The sequence below is a fragment of the Pleurodeles waltl genome, chromosome 5, assembly GCF_031143425.1.
Source record: "Pleurodeles waltl isolate 20211129_DDA chromosome 5, aPleWal1.hap1.20221129, whole genome shotgun sequence".
In the NCBI taxonomy this organism is placed as follows: domain Eukaryota; kingdom Metazoa; phylum Chordata; class Amphibia; order Caudata; family Salamandridae; genus Pleurodeles; species Pleurodeles waltl.
The window spans coordinates 922,891,903-922,912,588 of NC_090444.1; the positions used below are offsets into that span (position 1 = coordinate 922,891,903).

A 20,686-nucleotide genomic window follows, 5' to 3' on the forward strand; every position below is an offset into this window, starting at 1 on the left:
CACTGTATATATGTTGTTTTAGTTGTATGTGTCACTGGGACCCTGGTAACCCAGGGCCCCAGTGCTCATAAGTGTGCCTGAATGTGTTACCTGTGTAGTGACTAACTGTCTCACTGAGGCTCTGCTAATCAGAACCTCAGTGGTTATGCTCTCTCATTTCTTTCCAAATTGTCACTAACAGGCTAGTGACCATTTTTACCAATTTACATTGGCTTACTGGAACACCCTTATAATTCCCTAGTATATGGTACTGAGGTACCCAGGGTATTGGGGTTCCAGGAGATCCCTATGGGCTGCAGCATTTCTTTTGCCACCCATAAGGAGCTCTGACAATTCTTACACAGGCCTGCCATGGCAGCCTGAGTGAAATAACGTCCACGTTATTTCACAGCCATTTTACACTGCACTTAAGTAACTTATAAGTCACCTATATGTCTAACCTTTACCTGGTAAAGGTTAGGTGCAAAGTTACTTAGTGTGAGTGCACCCTGGCACTAGCCAAGGTGCCCCCACATTGTTCAGTGCCAATTCCCTGAACTTTGTGAGTGCGGGGACACCATTACACGCGTGCACTACATATAGGTCACTACCTATATGTAGCTTCACAATGGTAACTCCGAATATGGCCATGTAACATGTCTATGATCATGGAATTGCCCCCTTTATGCCATCCTGGCATAGTTGACACAATCCCATGATCCCAGTGGTCTGTAGCACAGACCCTGGTACTGCCAAACAGCCCTTCCTGGGGTTTCACTGCAGCTGCTGCTGCTGCCAACCCCTCAGACAGGCATCTGCCCTCCTGGGGTCCAGCCAGGCCTGGCCCAGGATGGCAGAACAAAGGACTTCCTCTGAGAGAGGGTGTTACACCCTCTCCCTTTGGAAAATGGTGTGAAGGCAGGGGAGGAGTAGCCTCCCCCAGCCTCTGGAAATGCTTTGTTGGGCACATATGTGCCCAATTCTGCATAAGCCAGTCTACACCGGTTCAGGGGACCCCTTAGCCCTGTTCTGGCGTGAAACTGGACAAAGGAAAGGGGAGTGACCACTCCCCTGACCTGCACCTCCCCTGGGAGGTGTCCAGAGCTCCACCAGTGTGCTCCAGACCTCTGCCATCTTGGAAACAGAGGTGCTGCTGGCACACTGGACTGCTCTGAGTGGTCAGTGCCACCAGGTGACATCAGCGACTCCTTCTGATAGGCTCCTTCAGGTGTTAGTAGCCTATCCTCTCTCCTAGGTAGCCAAACCCTCTTTTCTGGCTATTTAGGGTCTCTGTCTCTGGGGAAACTTTAGATAACGAATGCAAGAGCTCATCCGAGTTCCTCTGCATCTCTCTCTTCACCTTCTGCCAAGGAATCGACTGCTGACCGCGCTGGAAGCCTGCAAACCTGCAACATAGTAGCAAAGACGACTACTGCAACTCTGTAACGCTGATCCTGCCGCCTTCTCGACTGTTTTCCTGCTTGTGCATGCTGTGGGGGTAGTCTGCCTCCTCTCTGCACCTGAAGCTCCGAAGAAATCTCCCGTGGGTCGACGGAATCTTCCCCCTGCAACCGCAGGCACCAAAAAGCTGCATTACCGGTCCCTTGGGTCTCCTCTCAGCACGACGAGCGAGGTCCCTCGAATCCAGCGACTCTGTCCAAGTGACCCCGACAGTCCAATGACTCTTCAGTCCAAGTTTGGTGGAGGTAAGTCCTTGTCTCACCTCGCTGGGCTGCATTGCTGGGAACCGCGACTTTTGCAGCTACTCCGACCCCTGTGCACTTCCGGTGGAAATCCTTTGTGCACAGCCAAGCCTGGGTCCACGGCACTCTAACCTGCATTGCACGACTTTCTAAGTTGGTCTCCGGCGACGTGGGACTCCTTTGTGCGACTTCGGGTGAGCACCGTTTCATGCATCCTCATAGTGCCTGTTTCTGGCACTTCTCCGGGTGCTACCTGCTGCTGAGAGGGCTTCCTGTCTTGCTCGACGTCCCCTCTCTCTCCTGGTCCAATTTGCGACCTCCTGGTCCCTCCAGGGCCACAGCAGCGTCCAAAAACACTAACCGCACGATTTGCAGCTAGCAAGGCTTGTTGGCGTTCTTTCAGTGGGAAAACACTTCTGCACGACTCTCCACGGCGAGAGGGATCCGTCCACCAAATGGGAAGTCTCTAGCCCTTTTCGTTCCTGCAGAAACCTCAGCTTCTTCTGTCCACTAGAAGCTTCTTTGCATCCACAGCTGGCATTTCCGGGGCATATGCCCATCTCCGACTTGCTTGTGACTTTTGGACTTGGTCCCCTTGTTCCACAGGTACCCTAGATTGGAAATCCACAGTTGTTGCATTGTTGGTTTGTGTCTTTCCTGCATTATTCCTCTAACACGACTTCTTTGTCCTTAGGGGAACTTTAGTGCACTTTGCACTCACTTTTCAGGGTCTTGGGGAGGGTTATTTTTCTAACTCTCACTATTTTCTAATAGTCCCAGCGACCCTCTACAAGGTCACATAGGTTTGGGGTCCATTCATGGTTCGCATTCCACTTTTGGAGTATATGGTTTGTGTTGCCCCTATCCCTATGTTTCCCCATTGCATCCTATTGTAACTATACATTGTTTGCACTGTTTTCTAAGACTATACTGCATATTTTTGCTATTGTGTATATATATCTTGTGTATATTTCCTATCCTCTCACTGAGGGTACACTCTAAGATACTTTGGCATATTGTCATAAAAATAAAGTACCTTTATTTTTAGTATAACTGTGTATTGTGTTTTCTTATGATATTGTGCATTTGACACTAAGTGGTACTGTAGTAGCTTCACACGTCTCCTAGTTCAGCCTAAGCTGCTCTGCTAAGCTACCATTATCTATCAGCCTAAGCTGCTAGACACCCTATACACTAATAAGGGATAACTGGGCCTGGTGCAAGGTGCAAGTACCCCTTGGTACTCACTACAAGCCAGTCCAGCCTCCTACATCGACACTCTATCTATACCACGGCTGGGAGATCAATGCATCTCGGCTGGAGAAACAATGTGCAACACCTACTTACAAAGGCTGATAATGCCACACACCCCACGCAGCTCAGTTTTCTGATACCGTGCAACCAGTTTTTTCATGCACTGTCCCTGGGCATTCAAGTCAACCTGACTCTGCGTTGACCCGAGGTACCCTGTCCGGAAATCAATGCATCACTCTCTTATGAGGGAGAAAATCAACGCATCGCCGACCCGACCGGAGGAGGAAACGACGTACGGCCTCACTTGCGAGTAAGGAATCGATGCATCACTACCCTTTTCCAGCACACGCTCGCCTGTGCGGCTTTATTTTTTACGCTAACCAGGTACTTTGTGTAACAACCGCATTCTCACTGTTTTCTCAAAATTAAGACTCTGATTGTTTTGAAAATTCATATCTTGACTTGTGTATGTTGGACTTTATGTTGTGTTGGTCTTGTATGATTTAGACAAATATTATCTATTTTTCTAAACTTGTGTAGTGTCCATTTTGTAGTGTTTTCACTGTATTACTGTGGGTGTTGGTACAAATACTTTACACATTGCTTCTGAAGTTAAGCCTGCTTGCTGATGCCAAGCTACCAAGAGGGTAAGCAGGGGTTAACTTCTACTTAACCTGACTAGAGTGAGGGTCCTTGCTTGGACAGCGGGTAACCTGACTGTCAACCAAAGGCCCCATTTCTAACAGCCAGTACATCTCTTAATATAGAATTCAGCAGCTGAAAGTTGACCATTTCCCTTTGCACATGGTCTATCACTGTGCTGTATTAGGTGTGTCATTTCCCCCCAGCTTTCATCAACTTTTATTCTGTGTGCACTAGAAACATTATTTGTTGACATCTGCAAACTACACATCAGATTGTGGATTATGTGGCAAATGTGGTGAAATTATAATTTAGTGGAAAATGCTATTATTCCTGTTGCCCTTTATGTAGTGTGTTATAGAACATTGCATCCAATTCCTAATGCTGTCAACAACAGATGTTACTTTTACCCACTTCAAAGGCACTCAATTTATCAACCTTGAAGGATGCAAGACTGAGTCGATCTTGACAGATTTGAACCTTGTGACCTGGATATTCAGGCCTGATACACAAAGTATTTTCAAAAAGAGGTGTTTTGTACCCAGCCTTAACTGAGTGTTACACCTGATTGAACATGTCTGACTTAGAAAGCATTTTTATGAGTAGAACAGTCTTACTTCAGACTCAGGTGTTACTTAAGTTTAAATTAAATTATTTGTTTGCAGTTATCACACCTCCAGCATTATCTTTAATGTGGCTGATTTGCCGGAATTGTTGTGCTAGGTCTGGCACTGTTTTAAGTCTAATTTGCTTCATTTAAAGATGGCACATGGCTTGTTTAGTAACATAGGCATAAAATAATTAGTTTAGGAAGGAGACCAGGTACATGGTTTATTACAGAAATTGAGGAGTAGGTCTGGAGTACCACAAGAGTATGTTCCACCCACTAATAGCAAAATCTTTGAAAATCGAGCGTGATGGTTTTTAGAGGTTTCCTGCACAACTAAGAAATTCAGCTGCCTTTAAATAACATTTGTTGTTAGTTACAGTTGATTAGAACCGATGATGAATATACTTACTTGCCAGTAAGCACTATAACAGCCCCAGTCACAGGGTGAGGATTCTATGCACCTTACAACAAAAAATGTTTTTGCTGTGCTTCAGGGGCTATTTTTGAGACTTGCGGGGGGAGAGGGTTCTGATCTTGTTAGACAGCGTGTAATGCTCCCTTGCCTTTTGTCTAACACTGTCCCAAACAAGCACTCATACATTTGTAGTAGTGGCACCAAGTCACCTTAAATGTTCATTAAAAAAAATGTTCAACCTTGAGATCCTTAGAGATGTATGTTGTTTGTAGGGCCCTGTCAATGTAAGTGGCTTAAGACACATAGGGGGTTATTACAACTTTGGAGGAGGTGTTAATCCGTCCCAAAAGTGAAAGTAAAGTGACGGATATACCCCCAGCCGTATTACAAGTCCATTATATCCTATGGAACTCGTAATACGGCTGGTGGTATATCCGTCACATTTGGGACAGATTAACACCTCCTCCAAAGTTGTAATAACCCCCATAGTTAGTTCTGCAGGGCGGGATGATACCAGCAAACAAGGCCATGTCTCTTCCCCTACTTTTTGTCTCCTTTGCTTGCATGGAGAGGGATAGAAGACACAATCAGAGTGCTCAAAGGCAGCTGTGTTTCTCGCTGTCTCACTGCCAGTGGCATCCACTACTTTTCCTGCTATATCAAGAACCTCTTCATTTAGGTCCAGGTGGAAGATTTAAGCAGGAGGGGAGCACCATCTGAAGCGCGGCTGTATCAGTTTAGGCAGAATTCATTACTGCTCTCAATCAATCAATCAGTTTTTGTAAAGCGTGGCTACTCACCCATGGGGGTCTCAAGGCGCTAGAGGGGAGGAGAGGGACCTCTTCCAAAGAGCTACATCTTGAGGTTCTTCCTGAAGATGGTGAGCAACAGGCTTTGTCTGAGTTGCAGGGGGAGGTTGTTCCAGCTCTTTGCTGCGGTGTGGGTGAAGGATTATCCTCCGGTGGGGGTTTTGTGGATGCGAGGGATGGTGGCCAGGACCATCTGGGCAGAGCGGAGAGATCTGGTGGGGGTGTGGAAGGAGATGTGGTGGTTCAGGTAGGCTGGCCCTGCGTTGTGTATGGCTTTGTACGTGTGGGTGAGTAGTTTGAAGGTGATTCGTTTCTCGACCGGGAGCCAGTGGAGTGTCCTCCGGTGTTGGGATATCTGTTCTCGGTGTGGGAGGTCCAGGATGAGTCTGGCAGCGGTGTTCTGAATGAGTTGTGTTTTTTCGATGTTTCTAGTCGAGGTGCTGGCGTAGAGGGCATTGAAGTAGTCAAGCTTGCTTGTGACTAAGGCGTGGGTGACTGTCCTGTGACAGTCTGCTGGGATCAATCTGAAGATCTTCCGAAGTTTGTGAAGTGTGTGCCAGCAGGAGGAGGCAACTAAGTTTACCTGGCGGTTCATGGATAGGGAGGAGTCAAGGATGATGCCTAGGTTGCAGGCGTGCTCAGTCAGTGCAGGGGGGCGCTGAGGGATGTGTGCCACTAGGAGTCACCCCAGGCTGAGGTGACGTTTCTGAAGATGATGAGCTCAGTCTTGTTGGAGTTGAGCTTGAGGCAGCTTTCTCTCATCCTGGTGGCAGCAGCTTTCATTTCTGAGTGGAAGTTCCTTTTGCCCGTGTCCAGCTCTTTGGTGAGGGAAATGATGAGTTGTGTGTCATCGGCATATAACACGATGTTCATACCCTGGCTTTTGACGATGGCTGTGAGAGGGGTCATATATATGTTGAACATTGTGGGATTCAGTGAGGATCGCAGGGGGACTCCCCAGTTGACTCCTGTGGGTCTGGATGTGTAGAGTGGGAGTCTGAACCTCTGAGTCCTACCGGAGAGGAAGGAGTGGGTCCATTCCAGGGCTATTCCGTGGATTCCCATGTTGTGAAGTCTGGAGTGCAGATTGTTTTGGGAGACTGTGTTGACGCTGCTGAGAGGTAGAGGGGAATGAGCGCTGTGGGATGGCCATGGTCTAGGAGTAATCGGATGTTGTCGGTGGCTGCCAGCAGGGCTGTCTCCGTGCTGTGGTTGCTGTGGAAACCAGACTGGGAGTTGTCCAGGGAGTTGTTGGCCTCAATGAAATTCTGTAGTTGTGCGGTGATTGGTTTCTCCAGTACCTTGGCAGGGTAGGGTAGTAGCGAGATGGGCCAGAAATTCTTTAGTTCTGATGGGTTGGCCAAAGGTTTCTTCAGGAGAGGGCATATTTCGGCATGTTTCCAGTCCTCGGGAAGGTGCCAGTGTTGATGGAGAAGTTGATTGTTTTCCGGAGCTCGGGGGTGATGGATGCTCTGATGTATATGTGGTGTGGGCAGGGTTTGTGAGGGCTCCGGAGCGGGTGCTGTACATGACACTGACTGTTTTCTCCGTGGTGAGAGTTGGGCAGCTGTGGATGGTCTGGCTGGGAGCTGGTGGGGTGGGTCCATCACAGGTTCCGGTGCCAGGATTTTCCAGGAGGAAGCTGCTGTAGATGTCCTGGATCTTGCAGTGGAAAAAGGTGGCAAGTTTTTTGCAGAGGTCCTGTGAAGGGGGGATGCTGGTGGCTAAGGAGGGGGGATCTGTGAACTCACTGATGACTGAGAAGAGTTCCTTAAAGCTGTTTGTGGAGGAGTTGATGCGCTTCCAGAGTGCGTCCTTCCTTGTGTTCTTGATTTTTTGGCGGTGGACGGCGGTTGCAGCTCTGAAGGAGGCGAGGTCTTCACTGGTTTGGCTGTTCCTCAATTTTTTCTCTAAATGTCTGCGGGTACGCCTTGATTCTTGGAGTTCATTGTTGAACCAGCTGGCTTTCTTAGGTATGTGTTTGGCCAATGTCAGCCGGTGGGGGGCTAGAGTGTCGGCGCATTCGGTGATCCATGCGTTGAGATTGCTTGCTGCTGTGTTGGCATCATCGGAGGGAGGGATTTGGCAAGAGATGAGGTGAGTTGCTTGTTGATGATTTCATTCCATTTCCTGTGGGGTGTCCTGGGGGTGCGGGTGCGGCTGATGGGTGCAGTGGTTGTGAAGTGTATGCAGCGGTAGTCGGTCTAGTCTGGGGTGGAGATGGTCTCAATGGTGATCCAGTTGCTTGAGGTGAAGATGGGGTCCAGTGTGTGTCCTGCGATGGGTGTGGATGCGAAGACCAGCTGTCTGAGGTGAAGGGTGTCGAGTAGAGCGGTAGTGTTTGGGTCGGTGTGGTCCTCAAGGTGGAAATTCAGGTCATTGAGGAGGAGGTAGTCGTCTGACGCCAGGGCCTGGGGGTAGCGATGTCTGCAATGTTGTCTATGAAATCTGGGTGGGGGTCGGGTGGCCTGTACACTAGGGTGCCGCTGATGGAGGAGTTGTGGTTGGAGTGGGCCAGGAAGTGAAGGTGTTCCATGGTGGTGTATTGTTCTTCTGGGACGGCCTTGACACATAGTGAAGACTTGTGTACGATGGTGAGTCCTCCGCCCAGGCGAGAGGGCCGGTCACTCCTTAGGATGTTGTATTCGTCTGGAATGGCGATGGCCATGTCTGGTCCCTAGGTGAGGTTGTTCCAGGTCTCGGTTAGGAAGGCGATGTGTGGTCGGGCAGTGTTGATCAAGTCCTAGAGTTTGGTGGCGTGCTTGTGGAGGGAGTGGATGTTCAGGAGCAGACAGTTGATTGGGTTGTGGAGGTTGTTGGTATCTCTGTGTGTGGAGAGTACCTTCACCTTGTTGAGCCTGGTGCAGAAGTTGCAGTTCCTGCAGTTGAAAGGTCCATGGGTGTCCTTGGGGGAGATGATGCAGCAGCTGCTGGGACATCCGGTGTTGAGGCAGAGGAGGGTCTCGGCATCATAATGGAGGCAAGCAAGGGGATGGTTTAACAGAGATCTAGTGTTCCTGCTGCTGGGCACGGTCCGGGTGCAGACGGGCTTGCTTTTGGTGCGCCAGCATGGCACCCACTGCGTGTGTCCACTGTGTGGACGTGCTGTGGCCGCTATTAAGAAGGGGAAGGGGACAGTCAGCTGGGAGGCGGGAGGGTGGAAAAGGTGTGTCAAGGGGGGGGTGGGGCCACAGGTGATGAAGTGGCACAGGAGGGGGCAGAGGAAAGGAGGGGAGATGGAAAAGAAAAGGGAAAAACTAGTGAAAAAAGGCAGAAAAGCAAGAGTGTAAGAGGGCAGAGGAAAGGAGGAGAGATGGAAAAGAAAAGGAAAAACGAGTGTGAAAAAGGCAGAAAAAACAACAGTGAAAGTGCGACAGAGAGAAAAATGCTTACTGTGATTGCCACTAGCCCTCCAAGGATGAGGCACAGGGACGAGTCTGCGGGTGAAGAAGGGCCTTGAACTGAGAGTCAGGAGGCTCTCAGTTCTTCCCAGGCAAAGGCAGAGGCAGCAGGAGCCAGAGGAGCTGGGGGGGGCAGCAGATTCTGACCAGGAGGTCAGTGCTGTTGCCCTCTCACAGCGCTGCGGCTGCCATTAAGAAGGGGAGGGGGTGGGGGGAGTAGTGAGCTGGGAGGCGGGAGTGCGGGAAAGGTGCTTCGCAGGGTGGGCCCGCAGGGGCCGGAGCAGCGCTGGAGGGGGGCAGAGGAAAGGACGGGAGATGGAAAAGAAAAGAGAAAAACTAGTGAAAAAAGGCAGAAAAGCAAGAGTGAAAGAGGGCAGAAAAAATGATGGAGAGATGGAAAAGAAAAAGGGAAAAATGAGTGAAAAAAGGCAGAAAAGCAAGAGTGTAAGAGGACAGAGGAAAGGAGGGGAGATGGAAAAGAAAAGAAAAGGAAAAATGAGTGAGAAAAGGGGAGAAAAAACAAGAGTGAAAGAGCAACAAACACAAAAATACTTACAGTTATGGCCACTAGACCACCAGGGATGAGGTGCAGACATGAGCCTGCAGGTGGAGGAGGGCATTGAACTGAGAGTCAGGAGGCTCTCAGTTCATCCCAGGCAAAGGCAGAGGCAGCAGCAGCCAGAGGAGCTGGGGAGGGCAGCAGACGCTGACCAGGAGGGCAGTGCAGTTGTTCTTCCTCCCTGCCTCTCTTGCCAGTTGCTGCCGCTCCTGATTACGTGCCAATGACGCAATTGCAGTGCACCATTCTCACATAAAAGGAAACCGAAAATTGTCAAACCTTATTACGGTTTGACCATTGTTCACCACAATGAATAGACTTAAAAAGTGTGAATGAAGGTTCCCATTCACTGAGGTGTCCTTCAGTGCTAGGAGTTCACTCAAGGCAGTATGTTGGTTTGTACAGACTCAGAAATCACTTGAAGCTTGGAAAGGATTCCAGGTTGGTGGAAGCCTCAAGACAGGCAAGGGCTGATGGAAACTGCGCCAGAAAGAAGTGGTGGCTAGCTCATATTTACAACGGGGGAGGTGGGAGGGGACATACAATTAAAAACAAAGTTTTAAAAAAAGGCAACTACCTGGTGAAGATCTTTTCTCTTCACATTGCGTCACCTCTCACAGCTCCAATGTGCGACGTCACAGGAACCATGAAACTGCACAAGCCAATCCTGACTAGAACCAGCATGAAACCGGCATCAGGATTGGTGGGAGTGGGCTCTCTCAGCACTCACCAGAGTGCTGGAGGCCTGTGCCTTCTCTAACCCAGCCGTCTTAAGACAGCTGGCTTAGAGATTTTTAAAGTGCGCATGTATGGCTGGCTGTCACAAGAAGGCCGGCCAAAGGGACATGTGCACTTTAAACATGTGCACAGCTCCCTTCTGCCACTCGGTAGTAATTGCCACACCCCGTCCTGACACTCAGGACGGGGCATTTAAAAATAAAATGGTAATAAACAAAGTTTATTACATTTTATTTTTCTGTTATGGAGGGCATTTTGTTTGGTGGGGCAAAGCTCCTCCGCCCACGTGCAGGTGCCGCCCCTGCCAGAAAGCAGATGGTTGTGCTGGAGATGATGATCGCCAAAAGAGATATAGCCCATAATTGAAGGTCCCCAAATGCCCCTCTGATCTCCAAATGGACTAGGGCTATATATTTCTGTGCCCCTGCAGTGGAGCTGATCCATCTAGGTAGGGGATGTCCAGCGCAATACAAGTAAATTTGGTCCCCAGGGTGGGAGATAATTTAGAGAGGATGGGGGGGTCAGTGGGTTGAGGAACTGAGGAGGATAGGTAAGAACAAGTGGTTGCAGCTACAGTATATGGACATCATGATGAGCAGACATGTAAAACTACAATAGTCAATCGATATGTTGTGTCGTGTTTTGCGAACATGGTATGTCTTTCTTATTGAAATACCAATAAAAAAGAATTACAACAAAAGACAGACAAAGGCTGCACTGTGGTTAGATAGAATGGGGAAGTCGTTGCACACTAGGCAAAGGTAGCTCTAAAACATATTGTTTGAGAAGATAGGTGATGATCACAGTTCGAAGACCTGGCAGGAACCACGTGTTGCCTAGCCCTGCAGAGGAGGAGCCGAAGCTTGAAAAGAAAGTCCAAACCTCTGGCCTACAGGATCTGCCTGGTCTGTTAGAACAGTGGTTGTGGAAATTCTCATATGTCAGAGTTCTGCAAGGCACAACAGAACTCAACCATCAAGAAGATTTGTTGTTGTTACTTGCAAAGGCCTAACCTGTGTTTTTTGCATCCAGGCCCGTTATTGAAAAATAGGGCGTGCTCCACGTACTATGGTCCTGATATCAAATACAAATAGATAAACGATGGAGTTAACCATGCACATAGATAACAAAGCTGAAACAGATCTCTGAAAGCTAAAGTTGGCCACTTCTGAGTAGCTTGGCTACACAATCAGTTAGCCAGTGTGTTGGCAAAGATTTCAATTTGTTCTTCTGCAATTTGGAAGAGGAAGAATCAACCGAATTTTGTCAGTGCATGGAGCATGTTTTGAAAGCCTATTGTGATGTGTGTCAAATTTATGCTTAATTGATCTTCCTCCGTTGACAACATTTTATTTTGGTTATTGACTGCAAATGAAGCTGTAATGGGCACATATGTGCTCTGATTGCTATGAAACATAGGTGACGCACGTGCCCTGGGCTGTATAATACCCGAAGGATCTCCTTTGCAAGCAACATTTTAGTTGGGACCAGACCTCTACATGCCATTTTCTTATTAAAACAGTTAATTCCTTGGTCTTCACCTTAAACTCATACGATTCTTCAATGATAATTTCTAGTCTCGTGTGCTCGCCCAGCACGGGGCGTCCCATTTCTGCAATGCGGCGCTCCTCTTCCTCTTTACTTGTCAGAGGCTGTGTGTCTTCATTTTCTTCTGTAAATGGAAATAATTCAATGTTGTGAGTAAAAGCACATTTGGTAAGCAAAACCCCAACTCAACCCTAACCCAATTCTTCAAATCGGTGTAATTCTTTGAATCTCTCAATACATGCATGTCTCCTTACCAAGCATCCTCTGACCGGTAAGAATGAAATATATGCTTCACTATCATGTTTTAATCCTGGAACAATGCTGCACCCTAAGCAATGTGAAGAGTCAACTCAAAGTTTCCCTCTCTTTCCAACGCACTTCCAGCTCTAGGCTTTATAGTTGGCTGTGAATATCAAACATTAACAATTGTGGTTACCAAACTGACCTTTTCTAATAAGGTACTAAAAGAGAAAGCAATTGTTAAAAAAAACAAAAATAGCACATTCCTTAATTTTCTTCCAGTGTGGGAGTTTTCCAAATTTGCTACTGGACCCTAAAGTGTAGGACAAGACTACTGCTCAGTACTGCTCAGAAATCGTCTAACCTGATGACGTGAGTATTGTCACCAATGGGGCTCTTCCGTGAAATCTACATTTCACATCTTTTTTCCCAGAGATCATGATAAAGCAATTTATTCGGAATGCATGAGCTTCATTTAAGGTCTAGCAGGTGGCACCTGCCAGTCTAACAGGTCAGTGGAGGTCCTGGCCTCCTCCCCCTCAATAGTGTGAGATCACTACCCACCTGGTGAGGGTATCTGTGCTTTCCGTGAATCCTCCAATACTGCAGATGTACTGATAGCAGAGAGCATTGCCTTGCATACTCCATGTCTTTGGTTCCTCTAAGCATTCTTTTTTGTTGTTCTGAAAAAAGCTCTCTGACTTGGAGTTTGTTAAGAAAAACAAAAAAACACAATGGCCTGGTGGGACAATGAGTTTTAATGACCCTGACACAGGATGTTTTCTCCCTGTCCATCAGGACCACTTTTTGGATTTTTTGCTTGGGTCCACTATGCCCAGCACTGAAATCCATGACAGTGAGTGGTATCATGCCCTAAATTGGCCCAGCAATCAAGTGGAGGTTGGCCTACTGGGAGAACGCCCGAGGATTCACCAGCAGAAACCTCGCTCTCAACAGGAAATGGGACTGTGAGGCTGGCAGATGGGATAAACACGTGGACAGAATTAGGAGCCCCTAGCGCCACCTTAGCATCATTTTTGTGACGCCAAGGCGGAATTAAAGTGGCTTTTTACAAATGCCCTATTTACAAAGTAGCGCAATGCATGCATTGCACCACTTTGTAAACCCTTGCTCCACATTATGCCTGTGCCAGGCATATTGTATTCAAGGAGGGAGTTCCCCCGTTAGGTGGGCTGAAAAAATGGCTCAAGGAAATCTAGAAGATTTCCTTGTACCATTTTTTACGTCACTTTTAGTGCCTGCTCAGAGCAGGCATTAAAAGGTGGCATGCGATTGAATACAATAAACCTCTATGTACTTTGCAGGAGTAGTGCCAAAATGTGGACATCTGTCAACCTGTATATGGCCCTAAAACCAATGTGACAGACCCTTGAGATGGTAACCCTCGCGCTCCAATGCTCATCCAAATATCTCAGTTCTGATGTTTTGATAGAACAACAAATCGTTTAAAGATTGCAGCGGACCCTGATAGTCCTCCTATCGCAGACTAGTATACACTGCCATTCTGCAGTCAAGCCCTTGATAGCACTGTCATGTTTAACTGTGTGGCTGCTGCCAGGGGACGGCATCGAAAAGTAAACCCTTTTACACAGTCTCTGCTGCTAGAGATGAAGGGGTTGATGCATCATTTGAGCGAATTACACTCAGCGGTGTCTGCAGCTTATCAGCTCTGCCTGCATTAACAAAGGTTATTAAAGCCAAATGGTATTAGCAAGAAGCTCGGATGTGTCCAAACCCTGCCAGTGAAGGATAAACCCATAGTACATAAAAAAAAGACTGCATCTGAAGGCCAACAAAACATTGTACATCTTCTCACACCATCTCTTAGTACATTTTGGATAACGAGGCATAATAGCGTGGATTTCACAATCTGCAGCAAGGAATAGCAAAATAAATGTAGAAGGTGAAAGAGGGAGAACTGTTGACATGATAGGTGAATTCCAGATTGGTGCATGAAATTAAGGACTAGATTTACAATAAACTGGTGCATCAATACTGATGCGCTGGTTTCTTGCGTCGCCCCTGCCCAACCTAATGACACCATGTGTGCTCCGTATTTATAATACGGTACACCATGGCGGTCGTTAGGCCAATAGCATCAGAATTTTTGAAGCCATTGTGGCACTTTGCTCCATTAGCATCAAACATGTTGACGCTAGTGCAGCAAAGTGCAAGGATACCCAAAGGTTTCTATGGGTGTGTCATTTTAACGCCTGCTCCGAGCAGGTGTTAAAAATTACACCAAATATATTGCAGTGAAATCTAGTAGATTTCACTGCAGCACTTTTGCAGGCCTCCTAGCACCAGGTCATGCCCTTTCATTCATTATTCCTGATGCAGGCAGAATGTGGCACAAGGGGTCGCAAAGTTGCGCAGTGCAGGCAAAGCACCACTTTGTAAATACTGCACAGAGAAAATTGCCTCCTTGAGCCACATTAGTGTGAAAAACAAATTATGCTACTGTAGCGAAAGGAGGCACAAGGGCCTTGTAAATCTGGCTCTAAGTCTTTAAAGGACGAAAAGGAGCTAAATCAATAGTTATACAATTTTAATGAAATGCATTGTTTAAGGCATTCAAACATTTTAATTTCAATAGACATTTCACTTGAAGAGGAAGGGGGAGTATGGTGATAAACTTATAGGAAGAGAAAAAGAGAAAATGAGATAGAGAGTTGGAGAAGCAGGAGCAAGTAAGATAAAGTGAAGGAGAGAAGTAGTGATGCAGAAGGACCAACAGCGTGTCGGCCGGGGGAGGGGCTTAAAAACAAACAATAAGACAAGCAGCTCGACGAATGGGTGACTGGATGGATTGTAGATGGATGGATGGATATTCCTTGAATAAGTGAGTAGCTCAAGGAATAGAGTCAATGTGTTTATGCCTTAGAGCAAATCCATGGGTGTTTGTGTGACGTAGACAGAGGGAGAGGGGAGAAAAAAAGAGATAGGAAGAGTACATGAGAAATAAGTGAAAATAAAGAATATTTATATATAGATAGAGAGAGAGATGATGAGTGAAGGGTAGAAACTGAATGTGATTCACAAATCAGTATGTATGTGTGAGTGTTAGTAAAAGTCAGTGAGGGTGTGTATGCACTAACCTGAGCGTGAATTTCAGTGAGTGGATTTGTGTGACGGGTAAACAGAAAGAGGTATTTTGTTCATGTTTTTTCAAGTATAACAATCCCACCAAACTGCTGAAAACATCATTAGTAGATATCCCTCCCTCAGCACTTTCGTAGCATTCCAGAAACATTCATCTATAAAGCGACCATGGTGTTGAGCTTGGCAGCACCACCACTTCTGCAGGAGGGGGCTGAGTGGTGGTTTGATGAATGAGGTAAGAGCCTGGGTATCCAATGCTATTTGAAGGCTCTACTAATTGTTTTGGCTTGAAGATCCAAAATGATTTTGAGCAGAGCCAGACCCAGGCATCCTGTTCAAGTATGGTTTGTGCTTCAGTATCCTGTCCATCCCTAGTTGTTTCTATTAGAGCAGGACCAAGGCTGGTTTGCATACTGCTCTGTCTAATCTGAGGTGGCATGGTGTGCAAAAAATTGACAGTTTGGTATGCAGCCAAAGTAATTATCAGTGGCTGACATTAATTAAAGCATTACGTCCGTCACTTTATTGCATTCCTCAGTGTGATGTCCTAAGTACAATGGCCATTGCCCAGACATGGGTCCCATGCTGAAGGTGCAACTGGAGCCAACCCTCTGACTGAAGAGGTCCAAGTAGGCTGAAACCGGTCCTGGGTTGCTTGTGTTATGACTCAAAGGGGGCCTTGCTTTTCAGTTCAGGCTGGACTGTTGCTATTGGAGCAGGAGCAAGGCTGATTTACATATGGCTGGGCCTAATCTGAGGTGATATAGTGGGCAAAAAAACAATGGATTGGGATGTGGCTCTGAGTAATTACCGATAGCTGAGATTAATTCAAGCATTCCATTCACCACTTTTTTTGTATTCCTTAGTGTGACTTTTCATTTTTAGCACTATGACCAACTAAAGTCAGTGTGAGATAACTCCACAGTCTTTAATGTTTTTTAAACCCACAGAACAACCTAATTCCCTTTTCCTCAGTCACGTTCACTCACATTGCCCAATGAGTGATGTCAAGTGGGTTGATTTTTGCACAGAAGCTAATTATTTACCAAATATAAAACACAGATTAAAACTATTTGCAGATGTCATGCTCTACAGTGCAGCCAGCTATGCTAACTACTGGGGCTGCCCCTTCACTAGGGTGAGCCAAGGCAAGAATATTAGGGCGCTAACTACTGATGTTGAACGAGTATTGCAAGTAATCCCTGAAAAATGGTCTTTGTGAAGTTTATGGGGAGTGTTCTGGCAGGGACATTTCTATTTTGCCTGGGGGTGCTAAAATGCTGTGCCTTACTTCCCATCTACTGATATTTCTCTTCTTTGAGGACATGCAGAGTCCCGCATCCCTTGCGGGCAGTGAAAGTATTATTAGCGAAGGCTGCTCTGAATGTGAATGCTACTTAATTAGAACGTATAGGAAAGCCAGCTTTTTTGGCATGATCGTTGTATTGTTTCAGGGACATTCTCATCTATCACATCATGGTGATAGGATGTAAAGAGCAGGAAAATCATGATGTGGATACTTTTCCACACAAGAAGATTGCAGTTATTTGCAGTACCACTGTGACTCATTTCGGGTGAAATAATAATTATACTACTACTACTACTCCTCCTCCTACTACTACTACTAATAATAATAAACTTATAAAGCGTGCTGATGCCTTCTCGGCAACAGCATCAGTAAAAATAAGAGCATTGCCTTCCTTTCCAAAATGGTGATGCAAGCATTTGCACACAAGAAATACGTTTGTCATACTAAGCAGAATGAAATGAAATGGCTGCAATGGTTGTTTTGTTTTGCTGGTGTCAGTCTGTTGTGACAAACATTCAGCGCCATATTTACTGCCACTTTGTGTCATGATTTTTGTCTTTGTCCTCATACTAGTTCCACACATGCTAAAAAGGCAACAGGGCTGTGGTGCTGTAGGGGAGACACTGATGTTTCCTGGGAACCTTCCTGCGCCACATCCTCCACCCAAGAGCTACTTAGGGCAAAGGGCAATTTCAGCCAATACCTACTTATCATAGCAGGTATTTAACACGCCCAGCACAAAGCACACTCGTAACTAACGAGGGCTAGCGGAAGCTCTTAATAATTAGACTTGTGACCACATTGTCCCAATGTGACCAATATTTGATTCTCTTTCCAGTGGACCCACTGTCTTGTAAACGATACAGGTTATTAACTGCTGTCAGCCATTCATACATGTTTGGAGACAGGGGACGGACCCATTTAAGGCAAATCTCACACCGAGCTAGGAGGATTAATACAAACATCAAATATCTTTGATATCTACCAATCTTCTGACCATGCGCTTCCCGCTTCAACACCCCAAAGATCACCAAAGTGGGGCTTACCTTGACTTCCAAACCAATTACCTTCGTAAGTACCTTACTCATGTCTTGCCAGAACTGAACAAGCCTGGGGCACAACCAAAACATATACAGATCATTTGTCCTCTTTTTGCTACAACAAGGACAGTTCTTCTTGATCCTTCCAAGGGCTTCTAATTTGTCTGGTGACCAAGAGGCTCTATGTATTGTATACAAATGACTTTTCTTTAAAGAAGCAGATTTAACTGTAAGCCAGAGCGTAGACATGGATATTTGCATTCAATTAATAACATCATACTCTGGTAGATCTTTTCCCCACTTCTTTTCTGGTAAAGAGGGTGTTGGAAATGCCCTTTCTGCAGGGTCACCTTTTAGCCTTCCTCCTCCTTTTATTCTGACCTAATTTTTGCTGGCTTTAGGACTCTGCACACTTTACCACTGCTAATCAGTGCTAACTCCTTAAAACATGGTGACATTGGCTCATACCGAATTGGCTTATTTAATTTACTTGTAAGTCCCTAGTCAAATGCACTACATGTGGCCAGGGCCTGTAAATTAATTAAATGTTACTAGTGGGCCTGCAGCACTGGTTGTGCCACCCACCTAAGTAGCCCCCTGACCATTTCTCAGATCTGCCATTGCAGGGCCTGTGTGCGCACTTTCACTGCCACTTTGACTTGGCATGTAAAAGTAATTGCCAAGCCTTAAACTCCCCTTTTTCTACATATAAGTCACCCCTAAGGTAAGCCCTAGGTATCCCATAGGGCAGGGTGCTATGTAGGTAAACGGCAGGACATGAACATGTGTGTTCTATATATCCTGGTAGTGTAAAACCCCTAAATTAGTTTTACACTGCTGTGAGGCCTACTCCTTTCATAGGATAGCATTAGGGCTACCCTTATATACTGTTTGAGTGGTAGATCCAGATCTGATAGGAATCGCCAGGTCATATTTAGTATGGCCAGAATGGTGATACAAAGTCCTGCTTACTGGTGAAGTTGGATTTTATATCACTGTTTTAGAAATGCTACTTTTAGAAAGTGAGCATTTCTCTACATCAAATCCTTCTGTGCCTTACAATCCACGTCTGGCTAGGTTTAGTTGACAGCTCCCTTGTGTATTCACTCAGACAACCCCAAAGAGAGGATGCTCAGTCACACATGCACACATCTGCATATTGGATGGGTCTTCCTGGGCTGGGAGGGTTGAGGGCCTGACACTTACATGTCAAAGTACAGTAGTCTGCCCTCACACAAAGGACTGCCACACCCCCTACTGGGACCCAGGGAGACAGGATGGGACTGAAAGGGGACTTTGTGCACTTCTAAGCCACTCTTTGAAGTCTCCTCCTCTTCAAAGGCACATTTGGATATTTAGGCATGATCTCTGACCCTACCAACTCAGACACTTCTACTTCACAAGACACGTCTGAAGTCAGGCACTTCTGGACAAGATACCACTGGAGAAGAAACCTTGAACCAGAACCTGCAACCTGCCAAGAGGAACTGCCTGGCTGCCCAAAGGACTCACCTGTCTGCTTTTCTGCAAAGGACTACTGTCCTGCTGTTGCCCTGCTGTCTTGCTGTCCTCTGGCTCTGCTGATAAGTGCTCTCCAAGGGCTTGCATAGAGCTTGCCTCCTGTTCCCTGAAGTCTCAGGACCAAAAAGACTTCATTCCTGCAAAAGAATTCCTTGTGCAGCGAAAATCGATGCACAGCCTGCAAGAAAGGATGCACAGCCTGCCTCGCAGTGAGAAAATCACCACACGCCGAACCAGAATGACGCAGCCCAACTTCCCAACGAGGAGATCGATGCAACGCTAGCGTTGCAACCAGAAATTCGACGCAAGGCCCACTGGATTGACTCAAAGCTGAACCGGAACGACACAGCCCAACTTCCTGAGAGGAACTGACACAGCAGCTGCCATGCAGCAAAATTTCCAGGCAACGCCCACTGGATTGACACAACCCCTGTGACAGGGGGTACCTGACTGCCAACCAAAGACCTCATTTCTAACAGAGGGAAACTCTTCCCCTGCCTCCATTAGCATCCAGTACCATAAGGCGATCTCGTTGGGGTAAATTTGTCTCTGAAGCAGCTTCTTCTCCCATCCACCCGTTCCTTTCCTATCCTTCTGTGAGTATTGCCCCTACTATTAATGCATAATCTTCTATAAGTTGGCCCCAACTCACCAACCCCTTCTCTTGTAAGGGTATAGATAGCTTATCCTGAAGACATTCCAGGGTGCCTGGTGAGACCCAAATGGGAGCTGAGCTACTTTAATAAGATATCCTGAGGGTTCGCAGAACTTGAAACCATATTTACAAGCCACTATCAGAGCTTTTAACCTGACCCTCTTGAAGTATTATGGATGGGCAAATTTAAATAGGAAGTAATCACCAAACTCCGGAAGATGTCTAGTCATTGCCTTTAAAAGAGGAGTGAAGCTAAAACCATCATTCAGTAATCTCCTTATATTCTTCAACTGAAAGGCCAGATAGAATGTATAGAAATCAGGAGTTACAGCTTCTTTCAAGCGATACAAACTCCCCTTGATGCCCACACAAAAGAAATCAGATCCCCCTGTAACTTTTTAAACCACCCTACCTTAAATTCTAGTGGGATTGTATTAAACAAAAAGGTACATTTTGGCAGGATAATCATCTTTAACATATTTGATCTACCTATGAAAGAAAGTGGAATATCAACCCAAACCTTTAATAACTTCTTTATATCTGCCCATACTTTATTTAAATTGACCTGGGCAACTTCCTGCAGATTAGCTGTAATTTTCACCCCAGGTACCTTATCTGTTGTTTGACCAATGGACTATTATAGTCAGTGTTCCAACGCATAATTTCTGTCTTCTGTGGGTTTACAGAGTAACCTGACACTCTACCAAATTATTCCAAGGAGAGTTCAATATTTGGAAGCCAACTCGCTAAATCACTAGTATATATATCATTAAATCATCAACATACAATGCTACTTTCTTTTCCCACACTCTACATAGGAAGGGTACAATATTTGTGTTGTTCCTAATCATTGTGGCCAGAGATTCAATATATAAATTAAAAAGAAGTGAGGAAGTGGACAGCCTTGACCGGTCCCGTGTTCAATTTTAAATTGCTGGGACAAATTGCCATTAAACAATATTCTGGCCTTCGGATTCTTATACAAGACCCCGATTGCCCTAGAAAAAACATCCCCAAATCTAAAAGCTTCCATAACCATCTTCATGAAAAGCCAGATGACTCGATCAAATGCTTTGGCAGCATCGGAGGCAACAACCTCTAGGGGTGAATCATTGTGAAATACCAAGTTTATGGCTCCCA

At 46.2% G+C, this 20,686-nt stretch overlaps 1 protein-coding gene across 6 annotated transcripts in view; it reads right to left on the bottom strand.

Annotated features, from left to right (window-relative positions):
* SLC8A1 (solute carrier family 8 member A1) overlaps positions 1 to 20,686 on the bottom strand; it is a 1,017,544-nt gene that overhangs the window by 162,698 nt on the left and 834,160 nt on the right. For all 6 annotated transcript variants that reach the window (XM_069235056.1, XM_069235055.1, XM_069235053.1 and 3 more), the window contains one exon: positions 11,652 to 11,782. In XM_069235056.1, the coding sequence (XP_069091157.1) occupies positions 11,652 to 11,782 (131 nt within the window). The remainder of the gene's footprint in view (positions 1 to 11,651; positions 11,783 to 20,686) is intronic.